Source organism: Festucalex cinctus, chromosome 6, assembly GCF_051991245.1.
Source record: "Festucalex cinctus isolate MCC-2025b chromosome 6, RoL_Fcin_1.0, whole genome shotgun sequence".
Taxonomy (NCBI): domain Eukaryota; kingdom Metazoa; phylum Chordata; class Actinopteri; order Syngnathiformes; family Syngnathidae; genus Festucalex; species Festucalex cinctus.
In genome coordinates, this window is record NC_135416.1 from 10,082,744 (window position 1) to 10,098,217 (window position 15,474).

General features: G+C 41.8%; 1 protein-coding gene across 16 annotated transcripts in view; it reads left to right on the top strand.

The window, feature by feature from the left end:
- Nucleotides 1–15,474, top strand: part of nfixa (nuclear factor I/Xa) — a 142,693-nt gene that overhangs the window by 116,606 nt on the left and 10,613 nt on the right. For 7 of the 16 annotated variants that reach the window (XM_077523151.1, XM_077523149.1, XM_077523146.1 and 4 more), the window contains 4 exons: nt 4,891–5,016; nt 9,602–9,771; nt 12,309–12,456; nt 14,488–14,576. In XM_077523151.1, the coding sequence (XP_077379277.1) occupies nt 4,891–5,016; nt 9,602–9,771; nt 12,309–12,456; nt 14,488–14,576 (533 nt within the window). The remainder of the gene's footprint in view (nt 1–4,890; nt 5,017–9,601; nt 9,772–12,308; nt 12,457–14,487; nt 14,577–15,474) is intronic. The other 9 variants (XM_077523158.1, XM_077523156.1, XM_077523153.1 and 6 more) reach the window with 4 other exon arrangements.

Consider the following 15,474-nt stretch of genomic DNA (forward strand, 5'->3'; position numbering starts at 1 on the left):
TTAATATTAACACAAAGGGAATTTATCAATTTTCTCTTGTGTTTGAGCTCATTCGGATTGGTCACAAATGAGCTGCAGCCTATCCCAGCTGACATTGAGCAAGAGGTTGGGTACACCCTGGACTGGTCACTTTGCTTTTGCGAGACATTCAATTTATTTATAAAACAACCATAGATGCATTCAAAGTACTGTATATAAAGTAAAAATCAGCCATATAAAAACTAAGACACTTAAAGGGATACTTTACTGCCATTTTTGGCAGTCAAACATTAATATTTTGCCTATAATACATTTGACATTTTCATGATTTTTCATGTACAATTAGTACCTTTAAAAACACAGTTTTGCAACTTGCTGTCGACTGAAAATGACATCACAAGGGCTCAGGTCACCAATCACAGCTCAGCTTGCGAATGTCACATGACCAAACCTAGAAAACAGGTGAGCTGTGATTGGTGACCTGAGGCCTTGTGATGTCATTTTCAGTCGACAAGTTGCAAAATGTGTTCTTAAAGGTCCTAATTGTATGTGAAAAAAATGAAAGTATCAAATGAATTACAGACAAAATATTAACTTTTTACTGCTATAATGGGCTAAATAAGTGAAGTATCCGTTTAAAACGATAAATTAATAGCATAAAAACAACAGGTGCCCCAAATGTGAGCCCTGTGGAACACCATATGACACCAGTTGCTCTCTGCAGTTGTCTAAATGAGAAAATCTGTTAATTTAATAAATCCATGGATGAATTGCAAACTTTTTAAATGTGTAACAAGCAGCATCTTTGGCCATGCCTTCTTTAACTGTAGCCTGATTTGTGCTGATTTTGATTAATTCCAAATAGTCACCCTCTTAAAATAATTGCCTGTTTTTTGTTGTTGTTTTTTTTGTTTTTTTGTTTTGTTGTTGTTTTTTTGCCTAAATCTTCTCGTCTTGATGCAATTGGTTTATTTTTTTGTGTGTTTCCTGGGAAATCTGAAAAAAAAAAAGAGAATTATTTTAAGAAGGTGTCTGTGTTTGGCTCGTGAAAGTCGGCTGTAACAAGTTTAGCTAATCAGAAGACAGAAAAATGCTGACTTCATTTAGAGCCAGCTCGTTGGCCTTGTGAGGATGAATTTGAACTCTAATTCCCATTGCTAATATAATTTATGTTGCATCGGCCAGCCCTATTGATTGTACATAAAGGCCCTGGGTAGATTAGATTAACATGGCAGCAGACAGAGGATGAAATCTGATTGGGCAAAAAATATGGCATCCACATGCACGTACTGGAAGTGCAGTGCAGTCAAGATAAATGAAATGAGAAGAACAGACTATTGGGAATGAATTCATACAATTTCACTAAAGAAATAGCCTTGCTGGACAAAATCACTCACCACTCATAAAAAAAAAAAAAAAGACAACCAAGAAAGATTGAGGGGTGTGGTACACAAGGGGAGAATCAGTCTAGACAATGAGCGATTTTGGTACAGGGTGTATCCGATTTTTCCGAAGGATCCCACCTGCTAAATGCTATCTCATCTGGGAATTCTTGTCCAGGTGGGGGTATGTAAACACGTCCACACACACACCATGTGCTCACATAGGAGAAGGAAAAACAAAACCAGCACACACGGACAGGTGTGCCTCGGTGCGCATCCACTCGCAGCAGTTTCCTTCGTCTCGGAATAACCAATACAGCGCACAAATCCGTCAGGCGCATTGGTACACTGTCACATTCAGATACACGCCGTAGATTTCCACGCACAGACACGCACCCGCACAGCTGAAGCACGGTCCCAGATGGCGAATGACTGTGTGTATAGCCTTGGGATCCGGGAGGATGCCGGAGACATCTGCTCCACATGGGCTCATGGAGGGAAGGGAGGCGAGGGGGTGTAAGGCAGGCAAAACAACCATGATTTCATATTAGCTCCAAATGATTGTTAAATAAATCAAACACCGGGTGGGCTTCCCCCGCTGCTTCAGTGAAATGTCAGGAACGTAGATGCGTGGCTGGAGTCCCGAAAGTTACAATTCCCTGGCTTTCCTTGACGTGTTCAAATCAAGTGTCTTTTTTTTTTTTTTTTCTCCCCACCCCTTCCAAATTGTGTGTTCGTACGCGAGTGTATCTGAGTGCTTCAGAGGCGCATCTGGTGGCAGGCCTGTTAGTGCAAAGAGACAGAAGGGTCATCAGGGGAGCGCTTGATTGGGTGCCAGTGGAACGCCGAAGCTTGCCAGGAGAGAAAGAGTGCAGTTGTGGCACAAGCGCACATGCGAACCAGATTGGCAGACGGCTTCGTCTCTGAAGTGCTGAGACATTTTCTTTTACATCCTCCTGATGGTAGCGTTGGCGTTTTAAGGGCCCAGATGTCTGTCGTCAGCGGATTCCCCATCTTCCTTATGATGATTTCTGCTCGTCAGCTTCATTCAACGCTAAGCGCATACATGCTGCTAAACATTCTTTCAAATCTCATGATCCTGTTTTTTTTTTTTTTCCCACCATTAGGAATGTGTCAAAATAATCTCTAGTGAAGTCGTCATTGACATATGTACCGTGTGGACTGCTAATATTCTTTCAAATCTCAGTCGCTACACCAAATCACTAACACAGCAAAAATTGTAGTCTTAAAATTACATTTTTGGGAGCTAATTTTAACTCCAAAAATGTATCCAGAATAAGTGTTATTTCACAGAGTTGATCACTTATTGTAAGATGAACTCTGCAGAGTGTTCGATTAACTCCGCCTTCACACCTGCACTTTTCCATTTTGAGAGGGATGCATCACTGCCATTTTCCTCCTCCTCTTGTTCTTGCATATCACTACTTCTGTAGTGCTAATTTAACTGCTAGTGTTAAATATTTACCTGCTTTTAAAGTGTCGATTTAACTCGATGGGAGTAAATTTAACACTGGATTTTTTGCTGTGATTCCCCCACAGATTTGTGGTCCTATTCATAATTTCATGCATTTGCCACAAGAAGCTGGCAAAGCCCTGTCTTTTTCGTTTGTTTGTTTTTTTTATTTTTTATTTTATGAAATAACTTGTAACCAATTCATTTGTTATGGAGGACCAAAACTGAAAATTATAATTCAAAAATTAAATAAACATAAATATAAACGGAAACAAAACAACTACAACTATATATATATATGTGTAAAAATAAATACAAAAATAAAAAATGAGTTTCAAAAAATAAATTTAAAAATAAATGTTGACATAAATACAAAAATACATATATAAATAGAATTAAATATGTCAATAAATAAAAAAAATAAAAACGCTCTGCTCTCACATTTATTTGTTTCATGCTGCAGACGCCCTGTCAAATCGAAATGTTATTCAAATGAAGGGGCGGTCCTACGGGTGTCGTGGGTTGGGCTCCACTGTTGGTGTCAGAAGCAGGATCCCACTTCATAGTCTAGTCGCTTTTTTCTGGACGTCAACTTCATTGACATTTGTGCTATAATACTGCTAAATGTTCTTTTCAAATCTCAGTCATTCCCAAGCTTTTTTTTTTTTTTAACTTTACACTCGATTGTCATAGAAATCACTACTGACTGTTGGTGTCAGAAGCTGGATCCGAGTTTGGTCTTCATGCTTGGAATGTATCTGACAGCACAATACTCCCACATACTCCTGCTGCAGTTGGGGAGGGGGAGAGGAGGGGTGTCAGAAAAAGAAATATACGTCTGCCGAAGACATAAATGGTTCACACATATTCACTCCCACCTGCTCGAGATTTAACTCTTTCACACCGGGAGGGAAGGTTTTTGCACGCCCCCACGCTTACCATCCACTTTCACACGTCTCCAGCTGGAGGAGGAATCATATTTAATGCTCCGTTTGATGCGGAGCAGCCACAAAAATAGACGACAAAACCGGAGCCTGAAAAAAGAAGTTTGCAAGACGAAACATTATCATATCGCTCAGTCGTCAGGAAGATTAGAAGAAACCCTACAATACTTTTTTTTTTTTTCTGTTTTTATGTTGTTACATGTGCGCGCGCCAGATAATAAGCATATGCAAACATCTTATGACATCCCGATTTCATACATGTCGTCAGAGCAACGCATGGAAAAACAAAAACACTGCTGCATTTCTCACAGGTTCTGCTTTGCTCTCTCACTGGCTTTCCGCTCCCTCGCATATTTTCATGTCTCCCACGTGCTTGTCGCCTCCCGCCGTCTCCTCTGTCCGTCTGCTTGTCTTTCGCACTCAGCAGCTGCCGCGTCCATACTGTACAGTTTTGTGCTATTTCTGAATGAAGCCCTCTTCTCGTGCAGCCAGCCTGCGGGCCTGGCAGCGGCCAAAACCCGCAACTCGCTGACTTGCGGCTGTGACGGTGGCCGCGTTGGCGCTGGCACCTGAAAAAGACAGAGGAAAGCCAAAGAAAGAGAAAGGAGACAGAGAAAACATACAGTGGCACAGTTAGAGGTTATTATTGCTACAGATGTGCCTTGGCTCTCAAACAAAGGCTAGTTTGATATTGGCTTCAGTTATTTTCCCCCCATTTTTTTTTCCTTTTGAAGACATGCTTGTAAAATACTGCCCGGCCCATTACTTCAAAGTTGGGAGCTGGGAATCCTCTATCCAAATGAGTTATTGCAGCAGCAGGAATCACAAAGAACGCTGATCTTTTTTTTATTTTATTTTTTTGATTTGTGAATGAGTCAATCAGGCAGCATTGAGCCTTCTGATTGGCTCTTTGAAATCAATGAGAGTCAATTACGAACATCCATCACCCCAAATCAAGTCCCCTTTATTAAGAATAAAAACATAATTTAAAATAAATAAAAAAAGCAAATTGTTGATTAAAACCGCCTCTCTTTTTCCCACTCTCCTCCCCACTTTTTTTTTTTTTTTTGTTGATCCCATTTTTTATTTTTATTTTTATTTTTTTTACCAGGACTGTCCTCGCCTGGTTCACTTAAGAAGCCGGGGAAGTTTGATTTCAACGCCCTGTCTTCCCAGAGGTCCCCCCGCATGGCGTTCACACACCACCCGCTGCCCATGCTGGCAGGAGTGAGACCAGGTGAGAGAGCCCTGCCACCAAGCCGAGAATACCCCCCGCCCTCCCCTCATATTCCAGTCTGAAAAAGAGAGAGAAGCAAAGTGAGATTGTACCCCGAAATCAAAGGAATTCCACCAAAATGTTCCAATCCCGCAGTTGCAACTGCTGAGTTTCACATGTTCAATGTTACTGCTATACCATCATGGCTGCCCTAAGTTTTTCTCTCTCTCTCTTTCAGTCTATCTTTATCCATACATTTGTTTTTTAACATCACCGTTGTGCTTGTTTGTTTTAATACTGTCATTGCATGGTACCATTGCTGCATCCATGCCTTTGCCTCCGTGCTTATTAATCCAATTATCACCACTGGATTTCATGTTTGGATTATGAGTTAGTGGTCTGTATGGCACATGAGTTGTTATATTCTCATGCAATGAATATAATGTGTGCACAGTACTGGGCCTGAGGTCACAGATGAGCACTGCAACAATGACGATAACTACAATGCCACTCAATGGAAAGCAGACTTCTGCTTACAAACATTCATTAGTCCATAATTCATGGAAGATGATGAACAGATTTATATTAGATAACATTCCATTCCATTGATGTGAAATGGTGACTAAATTCCTGGATCTGCATCTTTACCCACAGCCTCACCAAAACGCAATGATTTATTCTTGGTTCGTGCACCACCATTCTACAAAGTTCTGTTGAAATAGATTTGGTCAGTTTTGTGTAATTATGCTCGCTATGTGTGTTCTAGTTAGGACTAAATTCATTGAATTTAACAATGTAGTAGAAAGCAATTTTTAAATCACAGATTGTAGGCTTTATTTATACAGGTATCCCCCAATTATAAGCCTGGTGGGCTGTCAGGCTTTTCTTACCCCACCTCCAGGCTAAGCGTCACACTCCTCCCATCGATGAATAGTAATTGCAAAATACCAATTCGTTGTCCGCCCCCATCCGCAATCAACATATATGATTCGACACGTCATATGTCGTAGTTAGTTAACAACCCTAATTATAGTATAAGTAAACTATCTGTCTTTTATATTAATTCATGGTTCAATTGCCTTTATTTAAGTGCAAGCATACTAAAAGACCAAAACATTTATGATTAACTCATTCACTCCCAGACATTTTCACTGAAGCAACCCCCTTTGATCCCGGCTGTTTTACTGGATTATGACTGATTTTGCAAGACCCACAGAATATTGTGGTATATTGCTATAAAAGCATGGAACCCACCACAAGAAAGATTTGTATAAAGTATATTTGTGTTTGTTTCTGTTTTGCAGCAATTAGCACTTTAGTAAAGCTAAGTTTCATCATTATTAACACTGGGAAAAAGAGCTTGTTGTTACATGGCCCTGGTTTTATACTCTGCTGCCACCTGCTGACCATTTTTTGTAATAAAAACCATTGCTTTAAGCGACCTCTTCAGGTCAGAGGCTGCATCAAAGCCTTATGTATGCTCTCGCATTAAAAAAAAAAAAAAAAAAAAGTGTAAATACATTTTTTGGGACCATGGCAATATTTAAAATATAACATGTTGATATGTTTTTGGGAGCAAATAAGTTAATAAATCTGATCATTTATTGTAATACAAATTCCTTCATAGCTTGTGTTTAACAAAAACATGAGAAGACCGGAAAAAATAATCTCACATTAAATCGCAATCACATTATTGAGGGGAAAAATTGCAATTAGATTTTATTTTTATTACTTTTTTAATTATTCAGCCCTAGTTCTACAACAGTTTTACAATGTTATGGTTATTTTTTACATGGTCATTAAAACAAAACAAAAAAAAAAAAAAAAAACTAGTGGTGCACGAGCTAAGACTTTTGTACAGCACTGTACATGGAACACATTTGGAGAGAGAAAAATACTCAAATGTGAATTAAAGTCAGCTCTCTTTTTCCACTCAACATGTTCAGTTTTGTCCTTGTTTCTCGTTTTAATGAGAGCATATTTTCACAGAACGGCGCAGATTCCTTTAGTGTGTTTCCAGTGACGTCTTTTGATTGAGGCACAAAGGGCAAATTGTCCTCGGAGCATTTTGCTCCAATAGCATATCCTACAAGGTTTCTCCATCTCCGCTCTGAGAATTCCCAACGTCCCTCCAATGTGAACTTTGCCAACAAGTCCCCGAAGGCTGGCGGGCTCACTTTTCAAAGGCATAAATACGTCCTCCGCTCTCATTCCATTTGACTCTCAAAGGGAACGGCTTGGTCGGCGGCCAAACCGCACCTACCATGTAAAGGTCATTTGCACTCAATGCCCTCGTGTTGCAGCGTATTGAATTTTACTTTCAGCTCTCCCAAAGGTATATTTAGAATGTATACTCAAGGACGCGCCTTCAACCACTGAGCATGTTTTGCTCAAGTCCAAGAAATTAAACGTTGCATTTTAATTGACTTCCAAATGAGTCGAAGCAACTGTGTATCTGGACTGTTAGCTGAGTGCTTTTGGCGTAATAGAGAGGCTGTAATGAGGCAGTGTTTTGAGCCCGCGTTGGTTTGCAGACACACACGCGTGTGCGTGTGTAAATTTACACTCTTGTCTGCGCTACAATGGCTGCAGTCCAAATGGAATGTCCCTTAGAGGCCTCGCTTCTATAAAGTGCCTGGAGGAAGACAGGCGAGTGGAGTGAAAAGAAAGATGTGAATGCACAGAGAGATGCTTCTCGTTACCATGGCCCACCTTGGACGCGTCGAAACGGTTCGCTCCTCTTGTGTAGCGCGAGTGTGAGAGCGTTCACAGCTAAGTGCTGGATTGTTTATGTCCCGTTGTTGGCGCTGGACGCACATGGAGAGATGCCAGGCAGACTGCTGTCTGATTACGCTCGTCTGGAGAGACCGCCATTGTGGCTGCCGTTACGCACACGCAGCCAATGCATGTACGTTGAGAACCCAAAATTTGAGCCCTGTGCTAACTCGAGCATGGAAAAAAACACAGAGATGGCCAAAGTACTCACACTCTTTAAGAAGTACAGATACTTGTGTTATAAAAAAAAATTTAAAAAAATGGAAAAAGTAAATGTACAGACTCAAATATTTTTTTTTATTTCAGATTTTTCAGGAACCACCAAAGATTTAACCATTTGCATCATCATCGATTTAGACAAAAAAAAAAAAAGTACCAAAAAATGACTTGGGCAGTTATTTTAAGAGGACAGCAATATGTAAATTAAAGTACAGACCGTGTGAAATTAAATCATAGGTTTGTCTTTAAATATGTTTAATAATTGCTCAAAACATGCTAAGACTTTGAACTATTTAGTCCTAAATTATGGAGATATAGCAACCATTTCTTTTTTCAGATTTTTTTGGTGGGTGTGGCTAAAACGGTTCCCAATGATGCACTTGTGCCTCAGGCAGGAGTCACCCCTCCCCCACCGTAATAGAACTAGAGCTGCCAAGTAACTTAATTGGGCAACCAGTCAGCAGTCACATTATGTCCCCACCAGTGACTTCAAGTTGGCTTGTGTGTTTATTTTACGATTATAGTCCACAATATTATTATTCAGTGAGCCTCCTAATGTGATTTTTACATCGCGCAAGCTACCATATTTTTCATTGTGCGTGTATACTGCCATCTACTGTAATTTTTATTTTTTTTTTTACATTGGGTCATCAGTTTGTATAAAAGAAACAAGCCTATATTTGACAAAGGAGTAGAAGTTATAGATATCCATAAATGCAGAAAAATAAATACTCAATTAAATTACACGTACCTAAAAAAAAAAATCTACTAAACTACAGCCACAGAGTGTTTGTTCTTTGTTCCTTCCCACCACTGAGAAAAACCGAAAAAGGCAGAAAGTTTGACCAACTTGCCTTGTCGCCCTTTGTGAGTTGCGACACACAAGAGACAGTAGGTGACAGACACAATCACAGATGCTTGTTCGCCAGGCTCCCCTCACCTAGCAGCTTGTCTCTCTTGTTCGCCGTGCCAAATTGCAAACGCCATAGAATTGTAGCCGACCAGACAAACAGTGGAGGCGAGTGTGTGTATGCGTGTGCGCGTGGCTGGCTGGCCGGTTGACGAATGTCTCCAGGAGGTGTTTTGTGGCCATTTGGGAGCGGAGGGGAGATCCTCTGACAAGCTACGGAGGAGAACCGCACAGCGAGGCTACGCCGCTGATTGATTACACCTTCACTGACAACCAATCAAAAAGTGGGACAATCACAGTGTGTGTTTGTATGTGGCCGTTTCCTACCTCAGCGGTTTTGTGAGGCAGCAGAAGGTGTAAAAATATACAAACGTACAGTGACTGAGGAAAGTGTGTTTTCTTAGTTGGCTGATGTATCAAGTGAACGGGGCCAAATGTTGCACAATAGCCGACCACAGGAGAACGTCACAGCTATTTTCTGTGTCAGAACAATTATAGGCCCGAGCGGCAAAATTATACATAATGGCCGCCGCTTAGTTTGAGCATATGTCTTATTATATCTTAGCATGGAATACACTGTATGTCGTTCTGTGCAATGTACTGTATGTTTATTATCTCTGCTGAAACAATAGAATATCTGATTGTAGTTTTAACCCAACATTTTCCATCCTGTTGCTGTCCGCTTCCTGCTCATCTCCGCAGGGAGCCCCCGTGCCTCAGCCTCAGCCCTGCACTTCCCCTCTTCCTCAATCATCCAGCAGTCCAGCCCTTATTTCACCCACCCCACCATACGCTACCACCACCACCAGGACCCGCTTAAGGAGTTTGTGCAGTTTGTGTGCACCGACGGCACAGGACAGCCCAGCGCGCAGGTAAGTGAAGGACGGGGATGGGGTTAATGGCTGAGGGGAAACTATAATATATGAGTTGGATTGGAGTTGAACATTCATGTTCTCAAGACTACATTTTTTTTTTAATTATATAATTTTAACATCATGTGACAACAGCGTTTCGGAGCTGAAAGATGTGAAAATGGGTGTCAAACTGACATTTTAAAAACAACACAGCATTTAACTTGAAAAATGAAGGACATACAGGAAAAAAAAAATGAAGTGCACTGCTTGGCCACAACCAGCAGAGGCGCTGATGATGTTGCAATCGCAGACTTTGCTGTTGAAAAGAGGACAACATGGCGTCAGCTGTGGAATGTTGTGCTACAACTGCACAGACCTCCATTATTCTGCTCAATATAACACTGGCATGAACACAAACGATTCGCTCATCCCATTAAAATAATTCGAAAGAGGACAATTGACTAATTGGTTGTGAGTCAATCAAGGTAATATAGTATATAGACATATTAGGGTTATTAGTCATTATTGCAGGTCAGTGTATGATGATTGTTGTGACAACATTTTTTACAAGCCCCGAAAAAAAAAAAAATAAATAAATCCAGCTGCAGCAAAAAATACATATGAAAAAGGCCTCCTTTTTCTTTCAACAACGACCGTGTCCTTAAACCGGATGCCAAGGCTGGTGTTGTGGTCAGAGCCGCTGTGACCCCACCGTGTCATGGGAGGATGCAGTAAATGTAGCTCATGCAAGAGAAAAAGATCAGGCTGAGTTAGCAGCAAAGCCACAGCGGGTCAAATTTAACTTTGTTTAGAAGCGCTCCATAAACGGCCATGGAAACACTTGGAAAATTACAGTCGCATTCCAGCTGTCATTCTATGTGAGGCAGCTGGGCCCCAAACAATGAGACTAAATCTCTTGCAGGGAACGATGTATTTTTTATTTTTTATTTTTTTGCACAAAACATGCTGCAGGATTAAGATAAAGTGCAAAAGCGCCGTTCTTTTATGGATCGTCCTTGCATGCCCCATAAGTATTTATTTATTATTAGGTTTTTTTTGTTTCAACTTAAATATTAATAACCGGTTCATAAAGCATGTGAACCAAATGCATTTTTAGTTTACTTTCATTCAGTTATATATTTAGTAGGGGTGTCATGCGATTAAATTTTTTTAATCGTAATTACTTAATCACATGACTTAAATAGTTAACTCATGATTAATCACAAGTTTTATATCTGTTCTAAATGTATATTAAAAACACGCCATGAAATATTTTATTTTTTACTCTTGTTAACATAAAAAGTGGAAAAAAAATTAAACTAATAAAAATATGGCTGCCACTTTTAGTCATTGATCGAGTAATTTCATAATAATTCATAATATTTAGTTAAAACAAATAAAACACTGTTCTGTAAAAAAAAAAAAAAAAAGGTGTGATGTTGATTTGTTTTGAGGTCATTTTTCTGCCACTAGATGGCAGATGACAGCTCAATGCATTTTTATTTTCTTATTAAGACCTATCTAATCATTAACATTAAGTAACGTGAAATTCTGCACATTTTTAAAATTGCAAAATACAACTTGACCCCAGTCTCCACAAATATATGCATTATTAAATGCATTACTGCTAAATTTTGACGTGGATGTGTCTGTGTCTGCTGCGTTGCGACTGGAATTCACCCAGTGCAGGCTTTCCAAGTATGGGGTGATTATTAATCGCGCGTTAAAAAAATTAGTGGTGTTAAAGGAATTTTAAATTAACTCAAAATGAACGCACTCATTTTGACACCCCTAATATTTAGCCATTGTTGCTTGCTGATGTGCACTGCTTTCACTAACAACAGGGTTCCGGAGCTACTTTTCAAAAGCACAGTCAGCCTTTTCAATTTAGCAATTTGCCCGAGATTTTTTGCAACCCACCAAAGCAGTGATTCACTGAATCGACGTTGGAAATATTTCACCTGAGAAATATGCTTCCAGGCTGCTAATATGTTGCCTTGTCTCACATTGTAAATTATCCTGCGAATCCCCATGTTATGGCTCACGGATCCCAATTTAGTTTGAAGACCACTGCTCTAATATACATGCATAATATGATGTTGCTTGGACTGTACATTCGTACTGTAAACTTGGCCTTCGTGTTACGTTACACCACAGACCGCATATGTGGTGCGGGAACAGGCACATGCACTTCCACAATATCCTCACATTATGACATCACTAATTGAGAAAACTGTACCATTCTTACCTTGTCTACTTCCTCCCTTGTGAACAGATGTTCTACACCTTTTTTCTTTTCTTACGTATTTCATTCTTTTTGGCTCGATTGGTCATTTTACTGTTAGGTTATATGTGTGTGTGTTTGTGTGTATCTCCTTGCTCTCGTGTGTAAAGTACGTACTTGTACTCGTGTGTGTGCGCTGTTGCCATCTATGGGTCAGCGTGTGCGTGTTGGTCGTCACTTTGGTGTGGTGCGCCTGCCCCATATGTGATGTCGGGCGGTGGGGGGGGGCGCGTCCCGTCCTGCTCACGCTGTCTATATGGTCCGTCTGCAGCCTAATGGAGGTGGCCAGAGCAAAATGCCGGGCTCCTTCCTGCTGCCCCCGCCACCCCCGGTGGCACGCCCCGTGCCCCTCCCCATGCCCGACTCTAAAAGCATCAGCACGCCCACCGACGGTGGACTCAGCTCACCCGCATCACCGTGTAAGTCACTCCCACTCCCCTCCACAAACCCCCCCTTAACGGCCCCCAGTCTCCCCGCAGAATTATCCTGGATGCCAAAACCAAATTGTCAGGTTTTTTTTTAAGAGTATATTTCACCTTATTTCCCCCAATTGGCTCGTAGGGGTCCTTGAATTTCTACATCAAATCTCACATGAAGAAGACACACATAGTTTTCCATAGTCTGGCTTGAGCTGCTTCCAGTAAGATGGTAAAACTGCTCCAACTCTCAGCAGCCCCTGGAGTTACACCATTTGAAGGAACCACAATAGAAGGTCCAAAACGATTAGACGCCACGCCTTCGCCATACCAGAGGTCCTCTCTCCATCACTTGTGTATCCCTTCCTCTCTCTCCCTCGCTCCGAGCTTCAGCGTCTCTTTCTCCGCTCGTGTCTTTGCGTTCATTCCCTCCCCGTCTTGCATTCGAGCTTCTCTCGCTCTCTAGCGTTGCTTTTCATGCTAGCGCCGCAAAGAGGCACTGTGGTCCCCCCATCCCCTCCTTCTTCTCGTTGGCTTTGTTGGGTTGTGTAGTTTGCGGGGGGGGGGGGGGGGGATCAATGCTGGGCCCCTGTGCACGTCGCTTCTGTAGCCAAAAAGCTTTTGATCGACACAGGCCCCCGCATGTCATCCTCACAGAAGCGATACGCCCCTTTCTCTTATTTCTTTTTTTTTTTTTTTTTGCTTTCTTTGCTTTATTTGATATATTCTCAGCTCTTTTCCCCTTTGTTTCTCTTTTTTTCCTTTGTAGGGGAACAAAATTAGGGCAGTTGGCGTGGACTCCAAAAAAAAAAAAAAAACATAAAAAGAAAACTAAAGACCATCGTGCCCTAATTTAGCGCACTCAATCCCCTTGTCACTTTCACACAGATCTCACAATAATTAAGAACAACAAACAACATCAAAAACGCAATGTATGGAGAACAACCTAAACACGAGTGATGGGGCTTAGTCGTACACTGGGGGAGCAGGGGAGAGGAGTGTTGAGGCGTTGCTTGGTGGCACCCAACGCAGGTGCGCTGAAAGAGTCGGGCCATGGGAGAGGCACTCCAGGAGGGGGCGCCGAACGGAGCAACCGGGGCACCTTCTCATCCTTTTTTTTTTGTTTTGACTTTCTCTCCTCCTGTCCTGTCATCCCCCCCCCCCCCCCCCCCCCCCCCCACCTTCCTCACGTTCTCTGCTCACTCCAATTGACACGTCACTTGATTATTTATTTATATGGACATATAAATAAATAGCACCCCTTTTCACCCATTTTGGTTCTCACTCCGGTGGCTGTTGTCACATTTGGGTTTTCCTTCCACTTCTAATTCTCAAAGATTATTGCAAGTGCGGTTTTGAAACACATCCATTTTTAAACGGCGCACTCACTGTCTGTCATGCCCTGTCACTGTTAACCCCCACCCCCAGCCATCCGCACCCCCCCCCCCCAACTACCTCCCTCAAGTCACTTCCACTCAGCCACGCTGGAGTCCAGTGAACACACAACTGCCCTAAATTTGATCCTGTGGCATCAGCACCCGGTGTCACCCGCTCCTCTTCAAGCCGCTAGATTGTAAACGGAGCTTCGCTCGCCACCGGTGATGAATCCGGTTCTTCTGCCGGTCGCCCTATTATTATGTCGACAGTGGGTCCTCAGTGGTTTTGTATGATTACGGGCCCAGGGGCTGCTGAGGATCATTAGTGACTTATTTGAAATGGCTTCCTCATGTTCGCACTCTTCATTACAGACTCGACATCCCCTGCGCAACCACAGATTACATGGCTAAGTGAAGGGAAATAACAATTAAGTTGCCCGCAACACGAACAAATCATCCGTATGACTAAGAGAGCGTCAGTTTCACCGGCCCTTACTGTCTTTTCCCAATAGTTCATTTGACAGTGATCCATTGCCATGCCACTTAAGCTGACTAAATTCTTCAAATAATGATGATGAGAGCACCAAACTCTAGCGTGAGCTCGGTGTGTATGTGTTTGTGTCAAAGCATGTACACACTTGTCTCTCTCTGTTTGTAGCATACTCCACGCCAGGCTCCACAGCTCCCAACCGGTTTGTCGGCATCGGAACACGGGACAACTTTCTGAATATCCCCCAGCAGACTCAGGTACCCTGCCAGCATCCCTCATTCAACTAACACCCACCCGGCCGTCCACCTCTGTCGCATCATCACTCGCTTCAAGCATGCACACTGCGACACTTGTGTGTCAACAAAATGCACCCGCGTGGCTTTCCGGGGGACAAAGCGGGCCATTCACAGCCATGAGGATATCATTAGTTGTGACCCAAATCGAGAGGCTTCATTCAAAGGCTGCCCCAATTGGATAGGACTTTCCTTTTTCACACTATTTCAAAAGGACGCATGACTACTGTCCTGCACCGGAAATGTGATCTTTATTTTACATGAATTGGGCAAGAAAAAACAGATGTCATTAACCTACATAATGAGTCATAATTACAGTATCTATATCAAAAACAGTATAACAGAAACTGAGCGTGCCTGCTTGTGCCGCCTGAAGACTTTGCTGCACAAGCTACTTCATTGTGCTCTTCATGTCGTAACCATCCGAAACCAAGGACCCCCCACTGTACTGGTTTTTCACTTGTTTGGACATGTAGCACATCAAAATTAAGATTTCCTTCCATGAGGCTAATATTGCTAACATGTAGCCACCCAGAATACTGACATAAAGGAAAGGGTTTGAAGCAACCAAGAAGTCTTCCACAGACTGCATCATGCTTTTAAAATGCATTAGTAACAAACGTATTTACTTAAAATCATTCACTGCCATTGACGGATATAAACGTCAAAGTACAAGTCAGAACTTAAATGCATCAAATGTGGGATATAACTGTGGTGTTGTCCAAATTATGACATGCCAGAATTTCTAATCTTGTTTTGTTCCCTTTTGTACAATACCCAACCTTAAAATCACCTTCAATTATAGCCAGTGAATCAACTCATGTAGTAATGACGGCGCTCATATCAAACAACTTTTAAGTCA